At 41.4% G+C, this 25,094-nt stretch overlaps 1 protein-coding gene across 2 annotated transcripts; it reads right to left on the bottom strand.

The window, feature by feature from the left end:
• Window positions 1-747: 747 nt before the first annotated feature.
• Window positions 748-24,408, bottom strand: LOC114143577 (mothers against decapentaplegic homolog 6-like). Of its 2 annotated transcripts, XM_028015735.1 has the most exons (4): window positions 22,971-24,406; window positions 20,441-20,494; window positions 19,932-20,009; window positions 748-1,785 (listed from the first exon to the last, which is right to left on the bottom strand). In XM_028015735.1, the coding sequence occupies exons 1-4, from the start codon at window positions 23,698-23,700 to the stop codon at window positions 1,124-1,126; spliced, it is 1,524 nt and encodes a 507-aa protein (XP_027871536.1). In that variant the 5' UTR covers window positions 23,701-24,406; the 3' UTR covers window positions 748-1,123. The 2 variants fall into 2 exon arrangements, with proteins under 2 accessions (XP_027871536.1, XP_027871537.1); XM_028015736.1 differs by lacking the exon at window positions 19,932-20,009 and having other exon boundaries at window positions 22,971-24,408.
• Between the last annotated feature and the right edge of the window lie 686 nt (window positions 24,409-25,094).

The following is a 25,094-nucleotide window of genomic DNA, read 5'->3' as shown; positions in this document are numbered from 1 at the left end:
TTTAAGAAATCAGAAAGAAATGCAGTAAAAATCAGAAACAAGGACCTGAGAGAGCCATCAGCTGAAAGGGAAGTGCTCTTTTAGTGGCTCTTTGGTAATCACTTAAATACTTCAGTATAATTTTCTGTCTGTCAGTTGAGTTACTTTATTGATTCAACTAAGGAATTGAGAACAAAACGTGTTTTTATTTCAGTTTTTTTAAAGTCTACGTTAAGTGCAGACACACCGATGTTTTGCATTGAGTCTCTCTGTTGAACTCTGGCATGATTGGGACTTTTTCTCTTCCTTAATTACATTAAATCAATGTAAAGTGCTTCTGGGGGTTGGGGGAGACAACCACTTCCAGCCAGATGTGTTTCCTAATCCAACAGCAGGAGTTCAAATTTACAAAGTGAGAGGGAAATAACATCGAAATACGTGATCTATTACAAAATCTGCAAATTTTTTAGTCTGAAATTGTTTGCTTTTGGAGGAAAAAAGTAAAACATAACTCTTTGACATGTGAGAAGAAAACCACTCAGTAATAATATAAAAACTTTTAGATACTTGGTTGTGACCTTCAATTAGTTAACTGAAATAATATGAAACAGTGAAATGAGCTGAGGTAATTATCACTTCATAATAACAACATAGCAGTTGTTTTAGGCTTGGCTCAAGGTTTTTGAACAATAATATAATATAATATAATATAATATAATATAATATTTTAGCCCAGTTAAAACTTTTGAACCACCACAGACGCATTCATTTATTACAAATACTTTATTGACATTGTGTGTGTGTGTGTGTGTTTGTGTGATGCAAATATTTTAATGGAATTGAAAAATATTGAGAACATAAGCCAAGTTTGTAACTTTTACAGTTTAGGTTTGAAAAAACAAGACACTGAAAGGCTGTAATGCATATATAGAATCAAAGTGCATATTCTTGTTCCTTTTTATTTTAGTGTATGTTGACAATATACACATTACACTAAACATAAATAATTGCATCGTAAAAATGACTCAAGTATTTACATGTAAAATATATTTTATATAATATATAAATTTATATTAAATCTAGGTAGATTACAATTGGGGTAGTGAGTCCGGTGGCTTCCTGTGAGTCGGGGTGTGTCGGTGTGCTATCTGTGGGTGTTGAGCAGCACCTCCAGCCAGCAGGGGCAGGAGGTGATGAACTGTCTGGAGTAGCAGGGGCCCCAACCCTTAGCGAAACTGATCCGGATGCTGTGGGGGTCCCAGGGCCCTTCCTGAGTCTCTGGCTTCACGCCGTGCTCCGTCATCCAGCTAGAACACTCATAGTCAAACACCTTGAGGGAGAAACCAGGCATCACCCTCCTCACGCTCAGCCCACGAGCGCTCGGCAGGTCCAGAGTGGGCGAGTGGACGAACACCGGGTGCTGGCTGCGGTTGTAGACCCACACGCCATCGGCCTCGCGGCTCAGCACGATGCCGAAACCGATTTTACTGCGAATCTGTTGTACGTTGCCGCCGCCACCACTGCCGCCGTTCCCTCCCGATCTTCCACCTCTTCCGTGGCTGTGGTGCCGGTAAGGGTCCGATGCGGCGTGGCTGCCCGGGTCCTCGCGGCGGCTGTGGTAGGCGTTGGCATGGAGCTGGCCGAGGCAGAGGCCCGTGCCCTGAGGTAGGTCGTAGAAGATATTGAGTGAGGGCTCGTAGGCCGGGTACAGGCGGCCGACGCGGGTCCGCTGCTCCCAGTAGGCGACGCTGCACCAGTGAGAGCGGTGTCCACCGTAGGTGGAGGAGCCGATGGAGGTACCAGTGTCTGACGGGAAAACAGAGATGGGAGAGAGAACATAGGCATCAGCAGATCACTGTAGCAGAGGTTTCACTGGCAAAGCTTCGGTAGCAAAGTTGGTGCATGTGTGTGTGCATATAGAAAATGTAACACACTCTGCTTATTTGTTTTGAATCGTGAGGAATACGAGAACCCATTTGTTATAAAGAGTGAAAGATATAGGTCACTTAAAACAGTGGCCCCCAAATTCAGCTCTCAGGGGCCGGTGTCCTGCAGCTTGTAGAGCTGGTTCACCGCAACCCAAATGAATTTCATTACTTTGTCTGCATGTCGAGTTCTGCATTAATTCATTCATTCATTGAAGTGGAGACACTTCTCTAAAGGTAGCAGAGCCCACGGATCAAAATATTTAAACAAAAAGCAGCATGAAGAAAAACATAAAATCAAAACATGCTTTTATCTTATAAGTTGTTAATTTCACACAACAAATAGGCAAGAATATATTCTTGAAAAAATTAAGTTCTGTGTAGATGTTTTACCGAAATAAATTCCTAATCCTTCCCTCAGACAAAATTTAAAAAATGTAAAATTGCTAAATTATTGATTCTAAAATGAACATTTTAATGTAAAAAAAGAAACGCCACACTACAGAGCTTTCACAGGTTCCCAGTGAGGCTGAGCTGATAGTTCTCAGCTTTTTATATCACGTCATATATAGAAACCTAAATATGAAGCCATATCCGCTGCAATGTCTTTACCAGCCTGGCCGTAATCAAACTTTATACACATCTTTTCAAAATTTCATATTTTTTCTGTCGCTGTTCTTTAACAATATTAAAGCACAAAATCCAAATTTAAAACTAAAATTCAAAAATACTTTATTGATCCCAAAGGGAAATTAAATCCAGTTGGCTTTTTACTTTCTAATTACTCTTTGTGGAAATCATGACTTGCTGATGTAACCTTCGATTTCAACAATATGGCAAAGCCATGTTTGCTGTTCTTATATTAACTTAGATATTTAAAACACATAACAAACCTATTATATTAGGCTAAAGCAAATTCTTTACCTAATTTGTGAACAAAAAATAAAAATCTGTCTTTTCAATGCTCTGTTTGGTAGCAAAACCACAGGTTTGCAGTTGGATCTAAGCTTTAGATTTTTGAATTTCCTTGTATTTATTTGTTGTCTCTATTGATGATTATTAGGTTTGACATAAAACATGTTTGTATATATGTCAATATTAAAATCACTTTTAATACCATGTAATAAAGCCAGAAAATTCAAAAATATTTCCATACTGAAACTTTTATTTTCAATACTAATCCAGATCTGCACATTCCAGACATTCCAACACTGAGATATTGTGTAATTCAATGATGAATCTAGTTTCTAGATCTCAAACGTCCTTACAATCTGCAGTATTTATCATGACCTTAAGGGGGCGACAAAACGGGGGGCAGAACAACTGATTCATTTTCAAAGCAGGTAATTTCCTGAGGTTTGTTTTCCATCAGCAGTTTCCTTTCCTTCAGATGTAATTAACTATATCTTGATTAATTAATTATGTTCCAAATTAGGATCTGCCTTTTTTCTAATAGGCTAATGTATGTATGTGTGCAGGGTTCGGGAGATTCTTCTTATTATTAGAAACAAGAAAAACTTTTGTGTACTTAACACAAAAGTCCACAAACTGATTGCCATAATTAGGTCCGTCTTGGCCAATGATCTTTCTCCTCTGCAAAACCCATATGGCAAAATTTTGAACAACAGACCAACTGAGACCTGGAAGGTCAAAGACACGCGGTTTTCTTTTGCGCTCAGTCAAACGTTTCACTTCAATTTGTAACCTGTCTGTCTCGATTTGAAAAAGCAGGTTTCCCCTCCATCGTCCCCCATCTCCTCCTCTGACATCCCTCACCATCACCCTCCACAAGCCTTCCTCGGGTCCAGAGGTAAAAGAGGAGATTTAGAGCGGCAGAAGAGGAAAGTTGGGGGGTCGAAAGCATTCAGCTCTCTGTCAACCTAGCATAAGCCCATGAACCTCTGACCCCCCGGCCCTCATGCTATCAGCTCACATTAACTCCCACACAGAGTGATGCCATTATTTTGCTCCAGAGACTCTATTGACACAGAGGATTTAAAGACCCATGTGCCTGTGGCCCCATTCCTTTCACATAACACCCCCTCTTCACCCGCGAAGAGCCAGATGATGGCTGCTCTCTCATTAACGCGCTGCTTTTAGGTGAAACCGGGACCAAGATGGGACTGGGTTCGTTTCAGCAGGTCTGAGCGTAAAACGTAGGGGCTCTTGTGGGGGTGATCGCTGGGAGACAAGGGGTCGCTCTCTCTCTCTCACACACACACACCCCTTCCCCACGCACACACACTCTCGTACAGGCCGAGCCTTCTGATTCAAACGGCACCAGTGCAAACACACAAACACCCCGCGCAAAAAATTGCTCTTCTCATCTGAGGCCCACGTGTGTCATTAGTGAATTCCAGGGTGGCAACTCCTGCAGTCTGGAGGTTTTACAGCTCTCCAACAAGAGAGCAGGCTGCTCAGCTAGCAGCTCTCTCACACACCCACACCCACCCCCACACACACACACAAGGACTCACACACACTTTTACAAGCCGCGCTCTTCCCTGTAATAAGGCAACACAAACATGTCTGGGGAAACACAGGGAGACTTTATGAGCTCATGATCAAATTAATGCCCAAAGAAAACAGAGAACAAACTGATTTTTTAAAGCTTTTTTTTTTTTTTTTAAAGATGCATGCTTCAACAGGAAGTCAACAATTAGACCCTGACATGTGAAACAATTCAAGAGTTTTTACCTAATTTTTCAGTTTATGACTCGATAACAAGCTAAATATCTCGTTTTGCAAATGCCGTGCCTCAGGTGAGGGAGCCATTTGGGACTTCAAAGCTGCAGGATTAAAGTCACGAACGAAAAATAAATGAAGTCTTGTGTTTCTCAGAGTTTTTTTGAAACCATTGATAGTTTGGTGGATAATTTTGTTTTTGTTTGGTAAGAAGAAACATGCATCACTCAGGTCCTGTTCGATGTTCGCTGGTTGCTATTTTCATTCACTTTGATCATGTTTTAAGCACAATAGAACAGGAAATGAATCTAAGAAAAGCATTCAAGTCCAAAGGAAACCTTTCAGAAAGCCTGGAAATGTATTAAAATGAGCTTTAAGAGCTTGGAAACACCTTTTGCATTTAAAAAAAAAAAAGCATGAAGAAATTAAAAGGGGCACAAAGCTTCCCTCGGTCTTCTACGGTGAGAAGTTCAAAGCTCTAAATCATGATGTGCATCAGTGTTTGACAACCCCAGAAGAACAGCAAGACATGCTTAATGTTTCTGGCACCGGCCTCAGTGTCATCACGCTCAGCCTGGCTATCATCCAACTAAAGGTATGACAAGCTCGTGTGAGAACGGCGAGGGAGAGAGAGAGGAACAGCAGGCGGGAGGGGCAAGCGACTTCTTCAATGGAATTTTTAAAGAGGGGTTCAGACCTGAGGTTATCAGCGTATTTATGTTTGAGTGGAGGAAGTCGAGGTGGGGCCGGGGCAGAGGGGAGAGGAGAGGGGGAAAAAAAAGAAAAAAAGAAAGCCGTGGGTGACTGTGCTGTGAGCATGCACGCCTGCATCTGCACAACAGGGCTGGCAGCAATTACAGCGTCCTGCAAGCACTTAGGCCGACCACTATTTAAGAGCTCTGTTTACCAATTAGATAAGTAGCCTTTGTTATTTCACTTCAAAATCGCTGTCTCTTAGTGCCAATCTCACTGAGGCGTCCACTGCGCTTCACACCGGCTTCACACAAACAAATAGGGTTAATTAAATATATAAAATGACTATAACACTGAACAACAGTCATCTACTTAAAAGGACTGAGAAGACTTTAGAGGTTAGAGACGCTAGCATCCGAAGTTCACAAGACAGACAGTCAGTCTCCTGCCGGTTCCACGCAGACACTTAAAATCTGGACTTCAAACATCGCGAACGCTCACCTTTCCTCCTTGATTTCCTCACATTTCTTCCACAAGGATCACGAATGAACAGGCAGAGTAAAAATAGTTGCTGTAGCATTTTTCTACTGTGTGCAAAAACTGAAAATGAAAAGAGGTTAGCTTTACAAAATGGTCTTTTTTTTATTTAATTCACGGTTAATTCAAAGCATTAAGAGACTGCGTCTTCCAGTTTTATGTGGTTTTAATAAGACCAAAGTCGGCATGGGTTGAGCTTCCCACAGGAGTCAGTGGTGAGTCCCGTTTTCCACAACATTTTAATTGAGTACGATGCAGGCAGTGCTTCCAAAATAACAACAGGGTAATCTCTGCGCTCTATATATAACACTCCACTGCTATTACCTACAATGATGAGTTCTGTCTCAATTTAAAGAGTCTGTGGTATACTGAGACCAAGAAAACAACACGAGGATGGGACATGAAGATGAGAAGATGTGATCCAGAGAGTATCATGGTACTTGTGGAGCTCTGGTTCCACATCTAAGGGCTACGTGCTGCTCAGGCGAAATGACCTAAAAAACTGTCTACTGTATGTAAAACTAATGGTACAATGCAGTTTAAGTAATAAAAAAGTCTTATTTGTCATTTGGAAGAGTACAAAAGACATTAAATACAGTTTGGGTTAAAACTTTGATCGTTAAGCAAGTTTTGTTTTTAATTATAAGCAATTTTGTTCAATAACTCAAAGAAAAACATTTGAGTTATGAGAAATTCAACTTGGTTAATGCAGCATGAAGTCTCCAAGGCAAACACGGGTTTATGTAACGCAAATCAAAATTTGTAATACACGTTTTTCTTTTTTTACATATCGGTGAATACGTTCTTGTATGTTGCTGATGATAGAATATAAAAAATACACAACCATATGAACTATTTAGATCGGTCACAGTCTACTTTACAACGGTCCACAGATTATATAATTTAACCCAATTGCTTTGTGAATGAACACTTATTGGCTCAGGGTCGCCCATGTCTGTATAAAATTATATCTACAGTTCAACTAATTCAAAAGCCAATATATATATATATATATATATATATATATATATATATATATATATATATATATATATATATATATATAATATATATATATATATATATTATTATTTATTTATTTTTTTTACAAATTTATAGATTGAAAATCAGATACATATGATAGTGGTTTAAAGGTAAACATGCTTACAGCATTTTTTTTAACCATCTGGTCAGCCTGCAGGACAACAAAACTCATGAACTCACTTCCGAGTAGGAAAATACTTAATTTTCCTTCTCCTCTTCTCAGTGAGCAGCCCACTATCGCCTCTAATAGGTTGAAGTGAAAATACTGCATTATACTGTTGTTCCATTGAGCAACAACTGCATAAATAAGGGTGGGTGTTTTCCGTGACCAAAAATATTTCTAGAAAATGTACTTTGTGCCTGTTGAGAAATATTTCCTTGTCTACAAGCAGTTGACTGAGCGCTCTCAGCAACAGGTGTGGGAGGGGGGAAGGCTACTTAACACTAAATCCGGCTGAAGAAAACTTGGTTTTCTCCGACTTTCTCACTGGCACCTCATCATAAGGTCTTATTAAAGCAGCAATCCCTGACGGACGGAGGTTTTGAAATCATGTCAACACGGTTAATCTTCAAAAGGATTTATGTATGTATTTATTTCTACACTCAGTGATGTGAGATCCATCTACAACAGTGTCAAACTCATTTTCATTTTTGGCCTTATCATGATCATTAATGTTCTTAAAAAACGTTTGTGCCAGAATGTACTGATGAAGCTCATTAACAAACTCTTAGAATATTATTAAACATCTATATCTGCATTCTTATTTAAATTAATTAGTATTAATCATTTCACAATGATACAAAAACCGATTTAATTTGAGTGATAAACACAATTGTTCTATTTAGGTGTCCTGCTAAAGTTTAGAGGCCCACATAAGAATCTATGGCGTGCCGCATCTGGCCCTCACACCTCGAGTTTGACACATGTGGTCAAATATTTTGAATTTTGAAAACTAAACGTTGAACTTACTCATTTATTTGACCTGCAGTTTTCTATCTGAATTTCTTCATCATGTCACCAACCAATAGAGGTAGAGAGTCTGGGAGGAAAACAGGAGAAAAAGAGGAGGGGGAAAAAGGGAGAAAAAAAAAGAAGAGGTGGACCGGGTGAAAGAGGGAGAGAGAACCTGCCAAGCATAACCAGCATCCACGGAAAAAATGAAGAGAGAAAGAGACTGTGAGAAAGAGAGGGAGGGAGGGAGACCCTCGTCTTTCATCCAGTGCCAAGGATTAGATTCCCCTCCAGTTATTAGACTCTTCCACTGCGCTGAAAGAAGTGGGAGAGGGGGAGAAAGAAGGGGCGTGCGAGGGAGATGGGGGGGTACAGGAGCGAAGGATAGGATTTAGCCACTGACCATTGTCAGGAGTCGGGATGTTTTGTTATCATCCAATGTCGTCGCGTTTGCTGTGGAAAACTCAAAGAGTAGAAAAAACATAACGAAAAAGGGAGAGAGAAAAACTCTCCTCTGCCTGGAGAGAAATGGTAGATTCTGTGTTGTTTGAGACAACTATCATTAGAGGGCAACTTCAAACCAGCAAGCCACATTTAAGCTGGCGTCTCGACTATCTCTGCCATCAGCGAGCTGCCTTATCGCCAGACGAGGCCTTTACAGTCGAGCACAACCCAGGCTCTCACACGCACCAACACACACGCACATTCTTGCACGCTTGCTTCCCCGCCGCCCCCCCACTCCACTCTCTTGCTTTTCATTGCAAAGTGGGCCTAGTAATGGAACAGAATGCAACTAATGACGTTTCTGCGCTCAGAAATACACGGCGAGTCGGACGAGTTCCCTGAGCCTGGAAGGCGGCCGAGCTGCAGGGAAAGTCGCTGTGAAATTCCTGGGCAGATCTTAGAAGCAGAAAGCTCCTCCAGAAGGAAGAGAGAAAGTGACAAGCTTCCTGCGTTTCTGCTGCGACTTCAAACAACTCGCCCTGAAGGAATGCCGCGGCTTGAACGCATGCACAACTGCATCCTTGACAACCCTGCTGTCATGTCATGTTTATCGACATCCATCACATCCAAAGTCAGGTGGTACTTTGGAGATTAATTCTGCAAACTCTTGTCATTTGTTCTTCTGTTGCATATGCAAACATGCTAAACATGGGACGCCTACACATTTAATCCAGAGACATGTCTGTTCCTGTTGAGAATCAGCAGTTCTTAAGGTGCATGCGGAGAATCTACGCATGTAGTATTGATTTTGTGCAACAAAAGTGTAAGAAGGATGATTTGTAGAGACCCAATTGCTGACTGAGACTAGGGGAGAGCCTGCTAGTTGACAAGTCTCCCCTCCCAACACATTCCTGGACAGGCCCTTTTCCTCAACACTTCCTCCCCCCCGCTCCGAGAGTCACAAGGGTCAAGTTGACAAGTCTCTCATTGAGCCTCACGTGGTCCCACTATATGGCCTTCACTCCTCACAACATAATTACACTCATTTATTGGTGGACTACATGCATTTGTTCCGCTGTGAATGACGAATTATGAAATTCCTCCGCAAACGTTATTTGGATAAACGATCCGGCGGTGCACGAGCGCGGACTGAAAGACGCAAGGCGCAACGCCAGGAGACTCCAGGAGACGCAGGTCAGAACGAACTTTTAAACATGTTTTTACAACCCGGCCCTAAAGCAAACATTTGACCTTTTGAGATGTCTTTAAGAGGACTAAAAACTGTTAATGTGCTTTTTAGACGAATAAGTTCCGAAGCGGTGATAAAAAGGTCATTAACCTTTTTGCTCAAATGCTTTGCTGCATTCATAGATTTTTTGGGGGGGGAGCAGGAGGCTAGGGGGGTTTATAAACTCAGAGTCTGTCGACATCTGCAAAGAATCTTTAGGTTCTGCAGCATGGCAGGCTTCCATTAAAAGCCAAATTGCGAGTTGGCAAAAACTCTGAGGGAAAGCCACAGCCAGTCCTGTAATTTAAACCTTATTTTAAATGGTGATTGCCTGACAACATGGACCCAGGGAGAGGGAGGAGAAATGCGCCTCACAGAGACATAAAGAGGGAGGACAAGAGAGGCGAAGGCAGCAAAGGAGAGTGGGCAGCTGACAGCAGCAATAAATATTCTGTGCTTCTTAAGGCAAATGTGCTGATCAGAAGAAATAAAACGAAAACAGGTCAAACTAATAGAAAACTGGACTTAAATAAGAGAACATGGCAATAAATAGGTCAGTACAAGACAAACACAGAGTGTGCTGAATGTTGTATTTCCTGCTGTGAATTAACAATAAAAGCCTGTTTTTCTTTTTTGATCTCGGGCTGCTGTCACAGCGTTTCCCATCTTCCGATGTATTGAAAATAAAATAAAGGGGGGGCTCGGTGAAACATCGAACGCTGTCACGACTTTGAAGCAAGCGCGTCGGTTTCAATGTGCTCCAACTTTGAATGGTGTCCTTCCGCTAGGATCAAATGTGTGGAATTTCTTCTGGGTTTTTTTTTCTGCCTTTATAATAATATTTTTGCTGAGATGTCACTGTCACGTTTTAGTTATTTTTCCATACTGAAGGATCACCAGAAATGTCACATGTTCTAATAATAATTAGACCAGTGAATCAGATGGTTGGCCATCTTGTGAGTTTCATTTTGAGTTTTAGGTATCCAGCATGCCGAGGTAAGTGATGCATTGACACTGTGTAGAGGGTGAAGTAATATTATTATTGGATACCTGCTGCATTATAGAAGTCCTAGTAGCGTCTAATCAGACTACATGTGTTTGCATAAGCTGCAGTATTCATAAACTTTGTCCCAAAAGTCATGATCAGACTGTGAAAACAGAGATAGATGCATAGTGAGTTGATGCTGTGAACGCTGATTCCTGTAGGACATCGTGTCTTCCTATGCCATTGAACAGACACGCAATAGTGCGATGGAAGTATTAGGGTGAAATGCAACTAAATCTGTTTTCCTCAATGGAGATAAATGCTATAAAATTTAATCGGCATTACAACTTCAAATGGCTTGATCCATTCACATTTTACAGTATTAGAGTAGTAGTAGAGGCAAAAACACAAGAAATCAAATAGCAATAGTACCATACTCCTCTTCCTCTGACTTGCCCTGCTTTTCATTGATGTAAAGGAATCTGATAATGCTGGCGTCTTGTCTGAGTGGGTAGCATTATCACATTTCTGGGGAAGTTCTGATTGCAATCTCACTGTGTTTGACCGAATAACATTCGTGCTCTGTTTTCAGTGCTGGAAAAATCGGAACCACATGTATTAACGCTTGTGCCGGCCCACATTTTGGCATATTTTTTGCTTTCAGAACAACTGTAGACAGCAGAGCAAAATAGAGAGAAGCTTATTTACTTTCTATCCGTTCTTCTTCCTATTGTAAGAATTGTATAGCATCTAAAGGTAAAGGAGAGAAGAACATTGACTAAGCTCCCATCATAATCAGTGATGACGCTGCAACCTCTCCTCTGTTCGCTCTCTGATTGGACATCTAAGGCTGCAGAAGTCTGTGGATATGTTTGTCCTTGTTAAAATCAACCATACTCAACACTGTGACTGCAATAAAACATTTGCAATAAGAAACAGATAAGACCTCTTTGTCACGCAAACTGTTCATCACGTTCAAACTTGTAGAAAGGTGACCGAGCTGTGACTGAACGGCACTTGATTTACCATCCAGTTTGAAAGATCTCACACTTTAAACATCGTGGTTACTTCCAGAGGTACAAGAAAAAGACATGAGATTTATCTGTGTAAATCTCTCCAATAGCCAAATGACTTAAGTGACTCAATTTAGAGAATGATGACACCACCCCAACCCATTCAATGGTTGCCAGAGAAATTTGGAAATGATAAACTAACCTGATCAGTGGCATGATGAGGTAGGTAAATTAAACATGATTAAGGCTTATTCTATCAATTTTTTGTTAATGTCACAGTTGTAGCCCTTCTTGATCCAGGCCTTAGGCGTCAATCACATAGCATGACTTGATGCTCAATTTCAATTTCTTGCTTAAACCCATTTATTTTTCATGGTCATTCATACGACTGATTGAATTAGACCACAGTGAGACTTCTGTTTGAGCAGTTTACGACGCCAAAGTGACCCACAAGCGCAGAAGAACTTCAACGTCACACAGCAGCGCTGCGTTCGCAGAAGTAACAACGGATGCTGCCATCTATGGATCGATTTGAATGTTTATTTTAATGTTTATCCAGTAATGAGAGCAGTATTGTCACAAGTAAAGGAAGCTAAGAAAAAGGAAGCACAAAAAAAGAAATGACCTTTTATGGATCATTGACTGTGGTACACTGTGCTTATGAAAATGGTAAGCAACATGTTAAATTATGCTCAACTGGTACTTAGGAGCTAAATATACCCCAGACCATCACACCACCGCCACCAACCAGAACCGTTGGGGTTATTGTAGGACGCCTCAATTCTTCCTTGTTTCTTATGCCTGATTCTGATCTTCTGACCTGAAATCAAGACTCATCAAACCATGCAACATTTTCCCAGATTGTTATTGACTAAATTGTGAATTTTAGCCTGTGTTTGCTGGTCTTCTGCTCCAAGGTTTGTGTTGTTTGCTGAAGGTTGACATTCCACGTGCCTTGGCTGAAGCAAGTTATTTGTGTCACTGTTGTGTTTCAACCTCCAACGAGTCTCCCCATTCTTCTCTGACCTCTGACGTTAACAAACTAATTATCCACACAACTGTTGCTCACCGAATATTTTCTCTGTTTTGGACCATTTTCTGAAAACCCAAGATGGTTGTGTGTGAATATCCTAGTAGATCAATATTTTGTAAAATCCTCAGACCAGTCCGTCTGGTACCAACAACCAACCGATGTAAACAGTCTCCTAAATCCATTTTCTTTCCTGTTCTAGTCCTGGAATTGAACTTGAACTGGTTTTGTTTACCCGAATTTGATGCCTAAATACACTGAGTTGCTGTCATGCGTTTGGCGAGTTCACCGCTTGTGGAATGAAGCAATAAACAAGTGTACCCAATAAAGTGGCAGCAAAATGCCTTATTGTCATGCACAGTGTGAATGTGACCAAGCATTGCATTTAAAACAGTCTTTTACAATGTTAACATTTACCAGAAAGTGCAACTCCAGGGGGAGAATGTGGATACACATGCCAAAATAATTAGAATGAGGTAATTAAAATATTAACCTTATAAATGCATGATTTTACATTTATAATGTTAAATCTAAAGCAAACACTTATGTCCACCTTCGCCTTCTTCGTCTCTCAGAAAAATTTGAATCCAAACCCGAATTGAAGTATTTTTAGACTTGAGGACAATAACAACCATTTTAGTCTTGAGTACTGAGTTCTTTACGATCGGGTAGCAAAAATGAATGACTAAATTATGTGATTTGTCTCAAAATCATCGGACGTTTCACACACTTCATCTGAGGATCTTCATATTAGAAAAATAAGTAGTAGGGGAAGACGCAGAGCGTAGTTAACGAGTTTCCCCAAGGATTTGCTTCTTGTTTTCCACTTAACAGTTCACAATATTATTCTCAAAATTGATATTTAATAGATCAAATCTGGCAAGACGTAAAAAGAAAGTTGAGTATCTCTTAAAACTGTTATTATGTTTCCTAGCAAGCTAGAACACAGTGGACATGTGTGGAAGAGGGTGTTAGGTTCACACGAACAAATTAAAAAAGGATATTTGAAAATAAACTTCACTTTGGAAACTGTAAAAAGTAATGTTTTCTGGATGTGAAGGGAAACGCAGCAGAAAAAAATCATGTGTTGCCAAATTCCCTCATACAGGAATGCGAACAGGGCTTTGATAAAGTGTTGGCAGTGCCTAAGCACAACTATTAAAAGGTTAGCATAGTTAACCTTTTTACCATGCTGATAAAATCAAAATCTTGGTGTTTGGTGGTATATACTGTATATAACTGTTGGTGTGGAAAATGCGGCATTGCTGATTTTGGAGCAACTTGTGTGGCGCATCCTCGGTTGTGTTTGTCCTTCCTTTAGAGTAAAAGTACAGTGATGGAAAATATTTGAGGAAATGGCAAATGGTTAATGGGCCAGTGCTTGTTGTTAAATTCCATAGCCTAATGTGTCTCAGTCAGGCATAAGACCAAGTGTTGTACGCCTGCCAGAAAACAGTTTGGAGGTTCATCGACAAACGATTCTCCCTGGAAACACTAACACGTTGATTCCCTTCTACGTCCTACGATCCTGAATTACTCTTTAATCAGATTTCCTTTAATGTGTCTTAAAGTTCTGTCAGCCATTTTTTTTAAAATCACAAGCCTCAGTAGATAATTTACAGAACCTTGTTTAACTACGTTCACCTTCACTGACCCGGAGAGCTTCACACTTACTGAACCAAACTCTTGAGCACAGCTCAGCTTCAGTCAAACTCCCAAACCCGCCCTCAACCAGGAATGTCAGTGCAGTTTAGTGTGTTTCTTAAGAGTTAATGCAGTATGTTCATACATATATCTGATGTCACTCTCCAGAGTCAGACCCCCAGGTACCTCCCTACCACACCTCTTTCACTTCAAGGCCCCACTCCTAATCCCACCTTCCCCATTTCCCAACATTCCTGGGCCGTGCCACATCAGTCAAAGGCCCAATTCATGGGGTTAATGCTGCAGTGAGTGCAGACAGGGCTTCGAGACAGGATGTTTGGCTGATACCTCGCTCTGCTAAAGCAAACAAGCCCCCAAAATATGATTACCGAGGGCAGACTGGGAGCAGCGCTCCAGCCTCACCTCGGTTCATCCAGGCCACACTAATGTCCTCTAAGTATCATAGCTTTACTTGTTTCCACATGTTGAACAACCCAAACCTGATGGCAAACCTGAAGGTGGATCAGTCTGAAGCTTATGAGGACAGGGGGGAAGATGTCAGACTTCACATTTCTCTTTTAGGTTGTAGACCGCTTTGAAAAACTCATCCCATGTAGATGCAATGATTTATTTCTGTTTACATCTGTAGCCTGTGCAAGGTAATTAAAATATTTAAAATGTGATGTTATTCTACACTCATAAATACAGTGTTGTAAATATTATTTTTCATTTCTTCAACACGTGGATTGGATCATTAGACAGAAGGATGGCCCAAAAATGTTAATTTTATATTTCAAAGTGGATCACGGCCAAGGCTGACTCCACAACATATAAAAGAAACCTCTCCAAATTTTAACTTGACAGTGTGCTTTAAAGTCTACAAACCTTTGCCTGAGTCATTTAACTTGTATTATGTCAATAAATGCAACCAACGGGCAAAAAACGCTGCATACATAGGACATAGCTAACACTGAACTAGTTAAAGGAAGAAAATCGAGTCCGGTCTTTCTTTAAGGTCTTAATAAGATATTTCTGAGGAACTCCACACAGAAACCTGTGGGTTTTTTGGCCGGATACGGATGCAAGTGCAGCATTTTGTGGATTGGTTCCACTGGATTTGACGCACTGGAAGCACTAAACACAGAGGACTTTTAGGCTACCACCTTGTGATCGAAACTTTGCTAAATGCAACAGCAAAAAAACAACTTCAGAAGTTTAAAAAAATACCTCAATAACATAAAATAAATCTTTTTATGTTTATAAATGGAGATAAAAAACCAATAGATTGTTTATAGTAACACTATGTACAATAAAACAACAAAGCTGAATCCTATTTCCCACTTGCTCCAATCCAGTAAGGATGTTGTCTTGCTTAGAAACTTGCTATGCTTTATATTTCCTTGTGTAATGGTAATATTACAATGAATCCAGTGTTTGTCCATGTATACAGAGCAGTGAAATAGATTATACACTGATATAGGTGGCAGAACAAGTAAATCTTCTTACATAGAAGTAAATAATGTGTTCCAGGGAGTTATTTCTGTACCATTTACTTATCATAACTATACACAGGCATCACCTCACATTCCAAGTGACTTATCTAATCACAATCCTGCTCACAAGTTCCAACTTCAACAGCCAACATGGCTGACTTACACTTAGAAGGAGGTGATAAAGGCGATAATAAACTACTTTTTTACACAACCTCAAGCTGTAAACTTGTTAGTGAAATGCCTAATATTTAGAGTATCGCCAACAAAACATACTTTTCACCTTGTCTTGTATATCTTCATGCAAAAGAAGGGTAAATGACTAGCCTAATTGATACTCCACAAGGATAAACATGTTAGATAATGAATGGATGGATGGATGTGCATTTATGTGGCACTTATATTGAGAAAGTTGGGCTCAATTTTACATCAAAGAGGAAAAAAGTTATCTTGATTTAGTATCAGATGAATTTAACATGTCAAACCTACTAATAATAAATTACAGTAGTAATGGAAATGGTTTATTTATGACACTTCATTATTCTCTGATTAATGTGAGCCACTGCACTAAACATCATACATGAGTTTTATTTTCTTTTTGACATAACATTTGGCATTTGCTATGAACCATATTCACCTTTCTCACCAGCAGTCGTGCCAAATGGAACGATTTCATGAGCAATGCTTGAGATTATTGTGAGTCCAACCATTTTCATCCCTCATTTCAGTAATTTGCATACCACATCAAAAGAGACACTAAATTTAAATACGGGAGACAGGCATTGTAATTTGAGAAGCGGCAACAGAAGCCTTTTTAAACACAGCCCAACGCCCAGAAGACAAGTGGCTCTCGCCTAGACGTCCACCGTGAAGGTAAAAAAGCTCCTCCATTCATCCCACCCAGCTCATTGCGTGATGAGAGAACGTGTGTGAGAGTGTGTGTGAGGGTTTTGTTAGGATAGGGCCCCTATGTGAGCACACACAGACGATCTTATCACCGTGTCACACAGAAATTCCTCGCCGTCTCTCCCCCGTCACACAAACACACATACTCACACAAACTGAAAATAAGCAGCTGAATCACGCATTTTGCTGGGAGTCGCACGCAGATATGAACATACTAAACTTCCAATTTTTCCCTTGTCATAGCAGGCCTGTGGCATAAAGGGAATGCTAACTGATCGAACGATAAAGGAGGCAAGGGCAAAGGTATGTAGGAGCCACACCCTGCTGTGCCTCTTTTTAAGGCTAAGCTGGCTGATTTTAAAGGTATAAAACTGATGCCGAGGTGCCACAGCGCTTATTCAGAGCTTGTTTTTGTTCTAAGAAAATATCGGAGACTTAAGGTGACACACATGAGGATTACCTCCACAATAAAAGATTCAGTAACTCTCTCGAAGCATCTGTCTGAGATTAAGGCTTTTGTTAAAATAGCGACAGTCATCTCTTCCATGCATGTTGGTTTGTGCTGCGCGTTCAGTGTATTTCCTGTTATTTGACCGGCTCTGGCTCCTAATAAGATTCATACAGCCTGTCAAAGGGAACAACAAAAGACACATGCAGATTTCTTGGCTCCCTCTGTTTACCTAAGTCTCGCTCCTACTTACACTCTTGGCTTGATTTCTGGTTCTCGGCTCCAGTATTCTGGTGTGGGGGTCAGCGGTTCAAAGACCACACATACACACACACAGACACACACACGCACCCCCACACGCAGAGACAGACGTAATACAAGCACCATGTCTTGTCTAAAACATAATTTATAGCCATTTTAAATTCAACATCCTGGTGGGGTTGTGCCTTTTCCTACTAATCCATTTGAAGAAATCTTAAAATCACAATCTGATGCTGGACTTGTTCATTTTGACGGTACAGATTTAGGGCTGCTTTCAGTGTATTCCCACTTTTCCTTTTTTATTTAAACGTGCCTCGGACATCAACAAGGTGAGGCTGTTTAAGACTGAATGTCTTAAATTGTTGCTCAATTTTATGTTGTTGTTGCAGTCGCTTCTGTCAGGCAGCCGCAGGACAACTGTGCCTACAATCCCGTAGCTTGCTACCATCAGCGTGTGAATGTGTGTGTGAATGTGTGTGTGAATGACTGAACATAGTCTAAAGCACTTTGGAGTCCTCTGAACTTGATAAAGCGCTACACAAGTACAAGCCCTTTACAATTTAGCGTTAACGGGTTCTGGTCATTTCACGCTACTTTTGTGGTTTTAGTCACTTTATCCACAACTTATGATGACTATGTGTAAATTTGCACCCACCAGTCGGACATTTCATATCAGTTCTAACAACCAAGTGATACTAAGACATTTTTATGAGCTGCAATGGTCTGCTGTAAGAAAATGTGGTTAAATTACTCCAAAACACAGCCTCCACAAACAGAAGATTTGTTTTGTTTAGTCACAATCTTCCGAATTTCAAAAGAGTTTAATGGCCCAAATGGAAATCCAAATGAATCTGAATTGGATGGAAGATAAAGTCCTCAGAAGAAAATATGCAAAAAAATTCAAACTATTTCCTTCTTGATAGGTCATAAAAATACTTAAGTACAACAAAAAAATAAGCTTATAAAAACACCTTGGCTCCATGGACATAATGAAATGGTTTGTTCATTCTTATGAAACTAAAGTTCAAAGGCAATGCATGGGTGTGAAAAGACATTATGAACTGGCAAAGTGGAAAAACTCAATGGATAAACCAGTAATATCGCTCGCTTTGCACGATCAGTCTAGAAAAAAGTAGATTTTAAATTATGTATTTTGGTTCTTTACTACCAGCAGCAAGCAACAGACAAACATCTTACATTTATTTAGCTAGATATGTGGAAAATAACCCAATATTTCAACTAACTTTTAAAAACAAATATGACTTTAGCATTAACAACGTGATTCACCAAGACGTAGTAGCTGAAACTTTTGCAAGATCAGCTGAAGAATGATGCAACGCTCAGGTCCTGTTTCAAGCTTTTGCATGACTATTTGTCCTAACTCTTAAAGACACACCATGTGCACACAGTTCATTTTCGGCAGATAGTCATTTAGTTCACTTCTTCTGTGTTCATGGATGCTCTGCGCTACAAGCTCCCACAGACATCTACAGGTAAAAATAAAAAATAAAAAAACTTCTAAAGTTTAGAGGACACTTAGTCATGGCCACTTTTAGAACGCATTGCTGCTTAAAAGGAAACCATAAATAAATTGGGAGTGATTTAAAACTTGTCCAGACTGTACAACATTTAAGTTAAAACTTAAAAATGTACATCTTATTAGAGGCGTTGAATCTCAATGTATTTTTCATGCAGAAACACCCCCAACAAAACTGTTGATGCAGAAAAAAATCAACTTTTGACGTATGAACTTCTATGCCTAGCCGCGCCATGCCGTGACGACACTGCGCAGGCTTTCTAGGTGCCCATTCACCTTTCAACACCGTCCACAAGTGAGCCCAGGGAGGCTTGATTGAGTGGGTTTGTGGGTTTCTTCTAACGCTACAAGGACCTCTCCACCCGACCCCAGCAAGTAAACAAATAAAGCTCCAGTTTCATCATCTAGAGGGGGCTGTTTCCTGTCCCAACTCAGTCCTCAGCTACCCACCCACCCACCCACCCATCTTCTTTCCACATATACTCTTGCACACAAAACTCTACACCGCCGCCTCATCAGAGCGGCTCGGCTCCCCCCTCTCATCCCGCCCCCAAAGTGCCAGCCTCTTTCCACTGCTCAATTGCAGAGAGGAATGAAGGGATTTGAGGGAAGAAAGAGGGAAAGGGGGGGATGGGTGGCTAGAGAGGCAAAAGGGATTGGGAGTATGCACGGGGATCTTGTTGCAGCTTCGTCCCGGTGAAATATTTTGCCGTGGAGAAAGCATAGACGAGGAAGGAGAGAGAGAGAGAAATGCTACACTGCTGCGGCATCTAGATAGTGAGACCCCCAGACCCCCACCAAGCCCTCCATGCCACTCTCACAATAGGAGCTTTATGCAGTGGGCCTTTTGGGTTGTCCCCGCAGCCTTTGAAGAATGGGGGGGGGAGCACAACACGATAACGCCAGTAAATATAATTTACACCCTTGTGCAAACATCCAGGAAGGGGGCATGTTATGTACGTTTGCATTAATGAGTGTGTGTGTCTGCCTTCTGCAACACAACAGAAACTTTTCTTTGCCGCACTGTGAGGAAAACCTCTGCAAAGATGTAACTTTTGGCATCAAAAACATCCCCTCTGACCAAATGCGTCTAAATACTTCTGTGGGGGAAAAAAATGCAGGTGACTCACCTGTGTAGTCTCTTGGCATAATGTGGGGCGGACTGGGAAGGAGGGGGGCTGCAGTTTCAGTGTAAGACAGAGCTGAGTCTGTTGTGTTTACAAAAAAAAACACAAAAGAAACATGAGATCCACATTATTTTTCTTTCCTGTAACATTTTTAAGAGGAAAAAAGTGCCAGGAGGTAAACGCTCCCCTGGAAATAGATTTTTTTTTGTCTGCAGTGACGAAAATAAATTAAGAAACAATGCAGGTATGTGTGGTAAGATATCACAGATTCCCAAACATTGAGCTAATTTACATATTTTAAGTTATCCCTCTGTGGGATTGCACCGAGAGTTTCCCGGAGAGCACACTATTCTTGCTCAAACCGTCTCTCCTCTTAATAACTGGGTGTCACTTTCAACGGCAGCAGCTTTTCAACAGTAATCCGTGTTTCCACACTACAAATATGGCGGTGACAACACGTTGCTGCTAGTTCACCAGTTTGCTGTGTGGTAGGCCATTTTCACCAAACTTACCCAGTAGCTTGTGTTCATCTGAACGGGACTGAGAATATGGAGGAGGAGGTGATTCTGAAAGCACAACAAAAAACGGAGTTATGGTACACAGACACTGTAAAATAGAAGTAAAAATGTATTCATTTACGGTGAAGAAGAGGTCAGCAGTGCAGCTGCCCAACCATTTCAGCGGTGAAATTGTGTATAACTTGAATATTTAGTGGTACTTAAAGGAAATTTCGGTTTAATTATTTGGATAGCTGAAGCAAAGAAGTGAACTGTGAAGAAGAGCTAATGAGCACTTACACAAAAAACACGAGCAATTCAAGCACACTGATCTTTTTCTTAAGCAAACTATTCAAAAGAGAAATATATGAAGGAAAATTAGTAAAGCTCCCAGCACAAACTGAACTGAACCAGATTCAATAGAGCAAATACGCTTCTGGACTTGGATGACTGCTTCTAGACAAATAATCTTAGCAACCAAGCTAACTGCTATTAGCAATGTAAGTTAATAACAACATACATTTCAGCTTTAAGTGCCTCAAAGCACTACAGAAACATGTTCACTAGATAAAGTAGTATAATGCTGTTTGTGTGAAAGTTTTTTTTAAGCTATGACAACTTATTACTGCAGCTTTTACTGAGCTTTATCTCAAAGGCGGCCATATTAGATTTTCTTGTTTTGCTTGGTGGAAAACCGTACTTTCACACTCTCTATCAGGGCTTTTAGGGACTTTTGTGCCCCCTGTATTTCTCAACTTCAAACACTACAGTATCATCAGCTGAGATACTGAGAACAAAACTAAAACGCACAAATAAACAATATCCTCCAACAAATCAAGCGGAACCAACAGCTAGGATTTTTTTTTTTCAGCTTCTTCTTCGTTTTTCTTTTGCTTTCATGATATGCCACAGCAAACTGAAAAGTCCAACATTTTAAAGACTGCAGGTCAGTTTGCCCCTTTGCCGATTCACATCCTTACTACATTCCTACTTACTTACTTTCATTTCTTTCTACTTCAATATGCGTAAAGAACGTTTAGGGCCCATACTTAAACCAAGGCAGAGGAGTGTATTTTTGGTCCATGAATAATGGATGAATTGCCATAAAATGTTCATATCTCATCAATAATTTAATTTGTTTGTATATGATTATTGCATATTACAATTGCACTACATTCGATTCCAACTTATTAGGGTTCAAATTCCCGTTTAGGCCCGTGTCGACCCTTGTGAAATGCTGGTAGGTACGACTTACTGGAATCATATGACTGCACTTCCAAACAGCAGGCAAAGATCACAGTATAGAAAATTACTTTAAATGATCTGTTGTGCAAAACAACCTGAACTGCAAAGGACCAAACGACCATCACCAGCTTACACATTTTCAAGATTGTGGTACTTGAAAGTGACTAAGGTAGCCAGCTGAGTTTTATGTCTTTAACCCCATATGCTAAAAGCAAGTCTTTCATATTCTATTTGTTTTTTCCTATTAAACATCAAAATCTGTTATATGTCTTATTGTTTTTAACCAGACAAGATTCATCGCCTTTATTGCTGTGCTTTTCCTGCATTTATCTCTTTTACTACAGCACAGCTAACATTTTTATACCATTCAGACTCTCTCAAAGGAAGCTCGGAAATCATAAGTAAAATAGCTGCTGTTGCTGGGAGAGTCCCTTCAGTACAAAGTGGACCTGGGTTTGTGGCTGCGGCCCCTTTAAGAGCAGAGCCAGTAATTGCTGGAGTCCTCAGTCTGTCAGATACCCAGCGAGTCAGTCTGGCGCCAGGGCTATGCAAACTGTATATTATCGGCACTCCTTCACCTAAATAACAAGAGGAGGACCTCCTTGTCAAAGCAAAAAGAGCCGAAGTGCAACCTGAGAGCGAGCGCTGGGACTGTGTAGGAAGGAGGCAAAGTTTGTCAAAAAAAAAAAAAGGAAAAGGGAAAAAAGTAGTTTAGAAATGTGTTTGGGATGTCCAGAGGAGCCCAAGTAAAAGCTGAGAGATTAAAAGTTGTTTTTATTATTATTATTATTATACGAAAAGCAATAAAACATAAGAGAAAGTGTAACTTCTGACTTTTTTCTTTTTTTAAATCAACAACATGATTGGATTAAAACCCTTTAGAAACATTCGCTGGCAATAACTCGATTATTATTATTATTATTTTTCTCTCTTGACTGACACTTCAAACAATAACTCCTGCAGGCCGCAGGCAAACAAAGCTCATTTGTTGGAAATACCCATTTAATTCATGCAATCGTTTGTACTCTGAGTCATCATCAGTCTTCAAGTGGATTAAAGTATAATTAAATTTGTGAAACCCCTTTCACAATCAACTTTATTTTCTTTTTTTTTTTTTAACCAGGACCTCCACCTAGAATTGCACCTGCGGGGCGACTCACGGAGACCTCTCTGATCCGTGATGCCCGAATATGTTTGCTGCTGTTTGATCATTTGCAACCTGTCTTTTTGATCCACTTACCCCCTCTCCCCTGCCCCCACCATGTGAATACACCTCCCCCAGTTTTGGTGTCCTCCTCACCTGGCCCGCACAGCCGGCTGTAGTGATAGGGGTTGCAGCACACCTTTGCGCCGTCTCCGGAGCCGAAGCTCTGGCAGTGGCACAGCGCTTTGAGTCGGGCTGACAGCGGCAGGTCGCTCCAGCGAAACAGCCGACACAACAGATACTGGGGGGAGACGTGGTGTCCGCCGAGCCGCAGCTCGGTTCTCGGCACGGCGACGCACTCGCCTGGCACCCCTCCTTTGGTCTCCACAGCCTTCACCAGAGCATCAAGAGATCTGTCTTTGAGTCTTTTCAAAAAAGCGTGAGCGGTACTCGCTAAGTCCTCCTCTAGCCCGGTGCGCCTGGGTGCGCACTGGCAGGGGATCCCCGCGTCTTTCCTCAGGGCCCAGTAGGAGCTCCGTGGTCTAAGATCCCACTCCCCAAACAAACAGCACGTCACAGTCCTCCCGTCGCCCTCCTGCTCCGGCAAGGGGCTCCTGCGCCCCGCGACGCACATGACACCCCGGTCGTCGTCGGATTGCTCCTCTTCGTCCCTCTCAATGGTCTCCGTCATGTCTCCAGCCTCTGCGGAGAGTCCCGGCGCCGCGTCACTGCGTGTCACCGACCTCTGCTCGTGTCTGTGGAGCCTTCCCGAGTGACCGTGCCGTCCCGCCTCGCCTCGTCTGCCTCCATCCCGCCCGTCGCTCTCGGTGACCAGACGGCTTCTCCAGAGTCGCCGAACAAGACCGGAGCGTTTCGACTTGAACATACGACAAACCTAGACAGTTTTGGATGAGTCCCGTCGGTCCCGTCCGCCTCTCTGGGGATGCCGCATCGATTTACGTTTGCTTCCAAAGACTGGGAGTTGGAGCACGGTGCGCACCACTTGCGCAGCCGGTGCGCACCACTTGCGCAGCCGGTGGTCGCGGTTTCCCTGCTCTCCTGCAGCATCCGAAAGTTCAACTCAGACGCTGAACATCGTCGGCTTTCCGAAGAAGGCTCTCACACAGTCACTGCACAGTCAACTGCTGTCGCCGATCCAATTAAGCCAAAACTTTCGCCAGCCGCCCGACAAAACCTTCAACTCTCCAACTCTCCGGTGATCTAGCGCACAGTCCGCAAAACATAGTCAGACAGCATCAGTTTACATCAGTAACAAACACCTTCAGAAACAAGCACCCAAAGTTTTCTAGAGCTTTGCATTGAGTTGCAAAAAAAATAAAAATAAATAAATAAAAAAGCTCTCCTCCTTCACTCCTTAAACAAATCCTCACAGCCCTGGAAATCCGGTTCCTAAAAGTCGCCGGACGCCGCAACTTCTTTGCCACTGTCCCGGGACACCGCAGAGACGTCCGGGCGCTCCGGTGCCAAACTACCGGACGGGTTCCGTGCAGAGAAGTTGGTTCTAAGAGAGCTGGAATTACTCCACTCTCCACTCCCCTGCAAGTCTTTTTCGGACGTAGACACATGCACACACGCGCGCGCGCGTGCACAAACACTCAAGGACACACACACACACACACACACAAACACACAAAAACGCTCGAGCACAAGCAAACGTGCTGCTGCGCATAGCCAGTAATCAAGCCAGACGGAATGAAGGCAAGTTCTCTCGATTTTATTTTCAAAGTAAAGCGGTTTAAAGAACAATTATCAAAAATATTTCGGGGTTTTTTCCCCCCCTTTCTAATGGATTTACCACATAATCCACTGAAACAACAAACTAAAAAAAAAAAAAGAAAAGAAAATAGAGAAGAGCTAGTAGAAATTTAAATATATTTCCCTTTATAATATACATTTCTCATTTCACCTTAACCTTTATTCTTTGCCTCTAAGATGTTCTAAGGGACAGAGTGGCCCACTTGTGACAAATATGTGAGTCAAATATATCTTTGACTGATGCGTCAAGTAGATAAGTCTATATGAGCCCCACAAAAGCTGTGCTGAGGGCGAAGACTTACTAATAATTGGGCCGGACATCCTGTGCTGGAACTAAATACAAACAACTAAACACCAAAAATAAATAAATAAATAAATACAAGTAAAACCATTTGGGCACCATAAGTACCCAAAATCAGATCAGTTTGTACAAACTTTAAGTAACTATATGGGTTGAACTATTAGGGTTGTTGTGCATTTGCAGTCAGGCTAGTCATTGATATT

The sequence above is a fragment of the Xiphophorus couchianus genome, chromosome 4, assembly GCF_001444195.1.
Source record: "Xiphophorus couchianus chromosome 4, X_couchianus-1.0, whole genome shotgun sequence".
Classification (NCBI taxonomy): Eukaryota; Metazoa; Chordata; class Actinopteri; order Cyprinodontiformes; family Poeciliidae; genus Xiphophorus; species Xiphophorus couchianus.
The sequence above is the reverse complement of the archived record's forward strand: the minus strand, read 5'-3'. Positions and strand labels throughout refer to the sequence as shown.